The 7849-nt window shown below is 49.5% G+C and overlaps 1 protein-coding gene across 19 annotated transcripts in view; it reads right to left on the bottom strand.

The window, feature by feature from the left end:
- The window catches only part of IGFN1 (immunoglobulin like and fibronectin type III domain containing 1), a 41459-nt gene that overhangs the window by 9102 nt on the left and 24508 nt on the right, over nt 1-7849 (bottom strand). For 10 of the 19 annotated variants that reach the window (XM_042015994.1, XM_042015995.1, XM_042015997.1 and 7 more), the window contains 8 exons: nt 6322-7849; nt 4971-5095; nt 4383-4524; nt 3635-3931; nt 2716-3015; nt 1667-1840; nt 1146-1274; nt 64-366 (listed from right to left, as the gene is read on the bottom strand). The exon at nt 6322-7849 ends at the window's right edge or, in 8 of these variants, runs on beyond it. In XM_042015994.1, the coding sequence (XP_041871928.1) occupies nt 64-366; nt 1146-1274; nt 1667-1840; nt 2716-3015; nt 3635-3931; nt 4383-4524; nt 4971-5095; nt 6322-7849 (2998 nt within the window). The remainder of the gene's footprint in view (nt 1-63; nt 367-1145; nt 1275-1666; nt 1841-2715; nt 3016-3634; nt 3932-4382; nt 4525-4970; nt 5096-6321) is intronic. The other 9 variants (XM_042016006.1, XM_042016009.1, XM_042016012.1 and 6 more) reach the window with 7 other exon arrangements.

Genomic DNA, 7849 nt, shown 5'->3' with positions numbered 1-7849 from the left:
CTCACCCTCTGCCCCCTGAGGTGCCCCATTCCCCGGGACACAGCCCCAGAGCCCCCGACTCACCCACAGGAGCAGCAGCTCCAGCACAAGCCTCGAGCTCGGAGGCCTCCCCGGGGCCGCTGTCGCTGAGGGCCCTCACGCGCAGGAACAGCTTCTCCCCGGCCCGCAGCCCCTGAACCCTGCACGAGGTGCTCTCTGCAGGGAGGGTGAAGCATTTGGTCCAGCTGAGGCTGTTACAGGGCCTCTTCTCCACCTCGTAGCCTTTCACATCATTCCCATCTTGTACTTCAGGTTTGTTCCATGTCAAGGTGACACTGGTGCTGTCACTGCTGCTCACTTTAAGGTCCTGCACTTGGCCTGGAGATTCTGGAGGGAGAAATTTTATTTAAACTATTTTTCTAGGATTTCTCTTCCCTCTATTCAGTCACCGCCTGAGGTTTCCCAATGTTCTTGCAGTGCACTGGATTTCCACCCTGCTCTCTTGCCCCACCTTGTCCCAGTTCTTCAGAGCTGGATCCGGGTCCTTGCTCCTACCAGCCCTGCAGTAAATCCACAACACTCCAAAACACTCTGCAGCCCATCCCGAGTGTTTCTCCACACTGTGCATTCCCCCACACCAGGGTCTGCCAGATCTTGACTTGGATGTTGTCGCTGTTGTACCAAGAACAACGCAGTCCAGGATCGGGTTCAAAGGCCAGAAGTGGCTATATTTAATGATATAAATCAGCTTATAAAGCTTTGTTCACAAGAGTGGCATAACACCATTGGGGGCTTGACCATCTGCCTCCCAGAGCGATTGGCTGAACGGCAGAACACCCATTTCCAAAATATTTTTCCCAGTGTGGAAAACAAAACACAAACACCTTGTGCACCTGTGAGATAGTTTACAAACGTTCCCAGCTAGTTTGCCTGAGAAAGGAGACTTTCACAAGCAGCTGTAAAAAATAGGAAAATCTCTCTGCCAGCTCTTTTAGCATCTACAGGACACCCTACAGGAAATCCTTGCATTTCTTCCTCCAGCTGATTCTCAGCCATGAAACATTCCCCAGTTACTGATCCTTGTCTCCGCACTCTTTTACAGAGGATTTAAGAACATCTCCTCCCCACGAACACCCCCGAAGCAGAGCACAGGGCAGGGCACTTACTGGTGGGGTCCCGGGCAAAGGAGGGCTCGGAGGGGTCACTGGGCTGTCCCGTGCCAGCAGCATTGACAGCTGCCACCCGGAACTCGTACTGCACACCCTCCTTGAGGCCGGTCACCTTCAGCTTCTTGTCTGCAGAGAGGAGAGGAGTGCATTGGCTCAGGGGAGCTGTTCCCCATCAGGAAAGGTGACACAACAATGCTGTGCCTTACTCCAGGCAGAATTATGGACTGAAAAATTCTCAGAAGCCATAAATCTGTCACTGATTCCCCTGCCATTCCCTAGATAAGTCCATGTAAACTTCTGGGATGTGTTCATTGTATTCCTTTCAAAATCAAACAGCCCTTGAATCACAGAATCCCAGAATCATTTAGTTGGAAAAGACCTCCAAGGTCGTCCAGTCCAACCTGTGACCCATCACCACCTTGATGTGAAAGGTGTAAGATCCCAAGCAGCTCCTAAACCCAGCTGAGGTTTTTGCCTTTTCAAATCCACCAGGCTGTGCCAGGAGACAGAATACCCACCTTTGACAGGCACGCTGGTAACTGGCAGCCAGGTCACAGTGCCCTTCTTGCGTTTCTGAACAATGTATCCCATAATTTGGGAAGTGCCAGTTTTGCGAGGAGCTTTCCAGGATATGGTGATGGTGTCTCTGCTGGCACTGATGATCTTGGGGGGATCTGGGGCACCAGGAGAAGCTACAAAGAGATGAGGTCTTCATTATTAGCAGGTATGTTTTTATTGCAAGATAAAATGGTGGTGTGTGTAATTTCATCTTCCAGATTCCCCAAGGTATTCCTATGGATGTGCTTTGAAAACCTGGCTGAGACTTGAAGCTGTGGATCCTGTTCTCCACAGGAACTGGATCCAGCATGGACTCTGTTCCTGAGTCTGGATTTCACAAAAGACCTGCTGTCATCAGGACTGACAATTCCTCTGTCAGTGGGGTGTGTCATTCCTACATGATATGAACAGTCAGCATCATTCTTGCTTTCAGCAACAGGAACTGGTAACAAAAGGGATTTTCTTTGCCCTCTGCTAAAGTGTTCAAGATACAGAATCATGGGAATGAAAATGGAGAAAGAAGAGAATTAGAACTGAACATTGGTCTCTTTAGTACTGCATTTGTGCTCATGGCAAACCTGATCGAGTATTTAAACTCCTTGAAGGACAAAGACAATATTCAGTTGTCTGGAGACCAGGGGAATGGAGTGGTCATGCTGAGAACTGCTGCACATACAGAGACACTCCTTTGCCTGTGGAGTTAAGAAAAGGCCTCACACGTTCCCTTTGCAGCCACAGTGGGAAAAATTTCCTTTGATCTTGATGCATTTTGCATTTCCCCCATGAAACTTCCTTTCCAATTCAGAATGAAGGAAGGAATAATTAAATCTCACTCAGTAGCCAGAGCCTACAGCAAACTGCTGCTCTTGCTGGGCAACCTCCACAGCTTTGTGTGAAGACTGAAGTTGAGATCTGTAGCAACATCCACAATGCAGTGAGTTTCCTTTGCTGTCAGCTTTGATAATGAATTTCCCAATTTGAATTATGAATTATGAGAAGTTCTCCTCACCTTTACCAGCAGCCTTCACTTCCCCCGACTCCAGCGCGTCGCTCACTCCCTCGGCATTCATGGCCCTCACCCTGAAGTAGTAGCTCATCTCTTCCTCCACTTTGCTTGTGGTGAAGCTGGTGCAGCTCCTGGGGGTTTCTCCCAAAGTCTCCCAGTTGTTCCTGCCCATCTGCTGCCTCTCCACGAGGTACCTTTGCACTGGTTTGCCCCCATCGTCCTTTGGGGGCTTCCACTGGATTGTGATGTTGCTGGCGGAGCTTTCTACAATTTTGATGGGTCCTGCTGGGGGCTGTGGCTTGTCTGAGAAGATGAACAGAGACACAGCTGGCTCCAGACCCAGACCTGCTCCTGGGTTTGGAGCAGACACTGTCCCTTGCTCACCAACTGGGAGACTGTTCCTGATGAAATGCAGGGACAGTTGTAGGATGAGGGCTGGGCACATGAATTGCCTCTTCCAAACTTGCACTCTTCTAACTTTTGATGGGGAAGATGGAAAGCCAGGCCCTTGCTCTCCCTGGGTCAACTGTTCTCATACGCACTGCACCAGTTCAGCTTACTAATACAGGCAGAACATCATTTCTGGTCTCTCAAAGGAGCCCAGGCATTTATGGGATGGCTGAATTGGACCTTGATATCCTATTTCAGATTTGCATGTTGTGTATAGTCACATCTCCTACAGTGTCTGATTCAAAACTCAGCTGCTGAGGCCATGAAAAACCAAATTAGGTTTGTGTTCCCTTGTACTAAAGGGCAAGAAGCATGTTCAGCAATCTTCCCTTGTTCCCTGATTTTGGGGCAATATACAGAGTCTTGTTCCTCTCGGAATATCCAGTCACTCCAAATAAGGTTCTCACTAATGTCAATGGATTCCCTGCCTAAGCTTACAGTGAAAGCCACAGTGGATGTTACAGGATCTTACCTATCACCACGAGCTTTAGGTTGATCTCCAGGACGCCACTGTCGTTCTTGAGCCTGACTTTGTAATCCCCACAGTCCCTCCTGTCACAGCTGGAGATGGACAGTGTGGTGCAGGTGTCTGTCTTGTCCACACGGATCCTGGTGTCATCCCCCAGCTCCATCCTGTCCTTCAGCCATGTGGCCCTGATGGGCCCCCGGCCCTCAAATGGGATCCGCAGCTTCAGCCCCTCCCTGGCCTTGGCCACCATGGGGACACTGGTCAAGTTCTTGAGGAGGACTTTGTCCACCTGGGGAGGATCTAAGCAGGTGATACAAGGTCATTAAAAACCACAATTCAAGGAGGATAAGGCTCATCCTGGAGGGATACTGCCAGCAATGCTCAGAACTCACAACACTCGGACCTTCACCTTTAGTTGTACTTTGCTACAGGATAATTCTCACAAGCTTTTGTAGTATCACACTGTCCTTTCACTAGAGAAAATTTCTCCTAGGCAACACACTAAACACAAGAATGAAAAATCTGCTCTGATAAAGTGTTTTGTGCACCCAGAAATCTTTGAGTTGCTAACAGAAGGCTCTCTAGTTAAACTTGCAAATGCAAAATGAACCAACCTGTACAAAAAACATTTCCCATTTATCTTGTAATTCTTTATAATAAAGTTATCTCAATAGCCAATGACACGTCTCTGAGTAAATATATTACTTTTAAAGCCCATCTCATGTAGCGTTGGTGGTTTGAGTAAACTCACCTTCAACAAAAATTGAAGCTTTAGTTTTTACATCTCCACCTTCAAACCTGTATTTCCCAGCATGAATATCTTCAGCTTTGTTAATGATTAGTTTGTGGACAAGACCTTTCTTTTCAAAGATGACTCCATCCATGCTTGTTAACTACAAAGTAAAGGACAGAGACACATCCTTTCAAAAGGGATAAAATGCAATCTAAACTGAAACTGGACAGACTACAATTTGAAATGCAGTTGAAAATACTTATGAACATCTGCATGTTTAATGACAATATTCTGGTATTCTGTTGCCCAGAGAAGCTGTGGCTGCCCCATCCCTGGAAGTGTCCAAGGCCGGGTTGGATCGGTCAGGTTGGATGGGGCTTGGGTCCAGTGGAAGTTGTCCCAGGGCAGGGGGTGGGACTGGATGGTCTTTAAGGTCCCTTCCAACCCAAACCACTCTGGAATTCTGGGATTCTCTGAACCCTTCCCAGGCCCCACTCGGCTGCAGGTGACTTTCAGGGGAAGGACACCTTGACCCCACCCTTAGGAAGTAGAGCCAGAGAGCAGAGCATTGCTACTCAAAGCCAACAGCAAGCTCAAGGAACCCACCTTTAGGCCATCCTTAAACCAGGCTCCTGTCACATTGTCCCTGCTGACAGTGCAGGACAGCTCAGCTGGGTCCCCCTTCAGCACTCGCATGGTTGCCAGCTGCTTGTTGAGGTAACAGCGTGGCACTGAACAGGCACAAAGGAAGGGAAAGAAGCTAAGTCTGTGTTACAGAGAGACATCCAGAGCTGAAAATGCACATGTGGGGAAAAGAGCTTTTAAAAAAACACGTCCTGTGGCCAGGAGAGGCTTTTGTGCCACCTCACTGTGGGCCAGCTGGGTACACTCAGTGCCCACAGGGTACCCGTGAGGGACGTGCAGCCATCCCACCATCAATTACATCCCAACATCCACTTCATGGGCAGTGGATTCATCACAAAGCACATTATCCAGCTGCAGATTTGCTGGTTTATGTCTATGCTAATTGTCTTGGCTCCCTCTACAGCCAGTGGGAAAAACCAGGTTGCTCCAGGGTGTGGATACACTGCTTCATCCTCCTCTTCCTGTGCACTGACCACACACGGGGTTGCCCAACACATCCCCCTAAACAGCCCCAGGCACACTGTTCTCCACCCCTGTATTCCTCTTTCCCTTCCCCAGTTCTTCTCCATTAACATCCTCATCTCCTCTCTAATAAATACCCCACTCCTTCCCCTCGAGCCCCAATTTCGATGGGTTTACTTCCTTATTTGTATTTATGGGTTAGAAATGATAATTCCTAACTTGTGAGCAATCCCATTAAGTGAATATTCCTCTCTGATTATACACCTGAAATTTCTCATTCCTACAATTTACACATCATCATCATCATCATCTTGCTGGTGGAGCCACAGGTCTTACTCAAATGGCTGCAAACACATTACTCCCCTCTTACTCTATGCAACACCTTATTATTCCTGATGTTACAAGAGAAAAGAGCTCTTTACATTATATAAGCCCATATAAGCAGGCGCAGAATTGTTCCAGAACTTGGACAGTTATTTGCAGTAGGTGTTTGAAAAATAAAGTGAAACTTCAGTTTTGAATTGGAACAATATCAAAGAAACACGTTATTCCTTGAAACTACATTTGTGAACTGGTCTATTCCACGAGACGTGAAACACAAATGAACAGATGAGACCTGGTTTAGATCATTTAGACAAAGAAAATAATTTAGACCTTTAAGGCAGTTTGATCAGAGCAAACTGTGTAAGATTGAACAGCCAATCAGTGGGAGAATTAGGAACAGATCATGGGACAACCAAGTTTCTACGTAGAGCTGTGTTTATCTAAACCATAACATCCCATTTCTTTGCAGGATTAGGAATGTGAGTATCAAAATGTAAATACCGGGAGTCACCAGTTAACCACGTACCTTTGAGATCATCCAGGGCACTCCGTTTCCTTTGGCCTGTGCTTTCTGTGTTGTTCAGGGAATCATTTGCTTTAAGATCCAGGTCAGGTTCCTGCTTTCTCTGGTTTGCTGAAGGAGGTCCACCAAAAGGACCTGACATCTGGCCATAACTCAGTGGACCTTGACCAAACCCACCTGAACTACTCCCATCAACAGATCTGTCATGGGATTTACTCCCTGCCCCTCCAAAGGCAGAATTTGTGCCATCAAGGGAGCCCAACTGTCCAAAATCTCTGCCCTCTCCCCTGGCTCCTCCTGGACCTGACAGGGACCCTCTGTCATCAGCTGAACCTTTGTTCCCTGGCCCTCTGACATCACTGGCAGTGCCCTTTCCAGTTTCACCTCCCAAAGATCTGCCAAGATGTGCATCCAGCCCATATCCACCATCTGGTCCACCGGCACCTCCCACACCTCCTTTACCACGGACTAAATCCTGTTCATCCCCTCCCAACCTCCCAATGCCACTTGCACCGGCCCTGGCTACAGCTGACCCTCTGTCCTTGCCATAGAGAGACCCTGCACCCCACAGTGCTGAGCCTTCCCCAGAAAAGCCCTCTCCTCCTCCTCCACCTGCATATCCCAGAGCTCTGCTCAGCATGGCATCCCTGCCACGGCCAGATCCCATCGCTTCCTCACCTCCAGGAGGAAAATGAGCACCTCCTGCCACAGCCCCAGCTGGGAAACCATCTTTTCCATAGAGAACTCCAGCTCCCCCTGCACCACCACCACCAGCCCCAGCTGGGAGACCATCCTTTCCATAGGGACCCCTGACTGCCCCTGCACCACCAACACCAGCCCCAGCTGGGAGACCATCCTTTCCATAGGGAGATCCAAGTCCCCCTACACCAGCTGCACCAGCACCACCAACACCTGCTCCAGATGGCGGACCATCTGGACCATACAAAGGCTCTCCAAATCCTCCTGCACCACCAGCACCACCAGCCCCAACTGGGAGACCATCCTTTCCATATGGAGCTCCAAGTCCCCCTGCACCACCAGCCCCACCAATGCCTGTTCCAGCTGGGAGACCATCCTTTCCATAGGGAGCTCCAAGTCCCCCTACACCACCAGACCCACCAGTGCCTGCTCCAACTGGGAGACCATCCTTTCCATAGGGAGCTCCAAGTCCTCCTGCACCACCAGCCCCACCAGAACCTGCTCCAACTGGGAGGCCATCCTTTCCATAGGGAGCTCCAAGTCCTCCTGCACCACCAGCCCCACCAATGCCTGCTCCAACTGGGAGACCATCCTTTCCATAGGGAGCTCCAAGTCCCCCTGCACCACCAGCCCCACCAATGCCTGCTCCAACTGGGAGGCCATCCTTTCCATAGGGAGCTCCAAATACCCCTGCACCAGCACCAGTAGTACCACCAACACCTGCTCCAAGTGGCCGACCATCTGGACCATACAAAGCCTCCCCAAATCCCCCTGCACCACCAGCACCTGCTCCAACTGGGAGACCATCCTTTCCATAGGGAGCTCCAAGTCC

The sequence above is a fragment of the Corvus kubaryi genome, unplaced genomic scaffold, assembly GCF_017639235.1.
Source record: "Corvus kubaryi isolate FWS band 111438036 unplaced genomic scaffold, C.kubaryi_AGA036_p1.0 split3-37355, whole genome shotgun sequence".
NCBI classification, from domain to species: Eukaryota; Metazoa; Chordata; class Aves; order Passeriformes; family Corvidae; genus Corvus; species Corvus kubaryi.
This window is presented reverse-complemented; position numbering and strand designations above follow the sequence as displayed.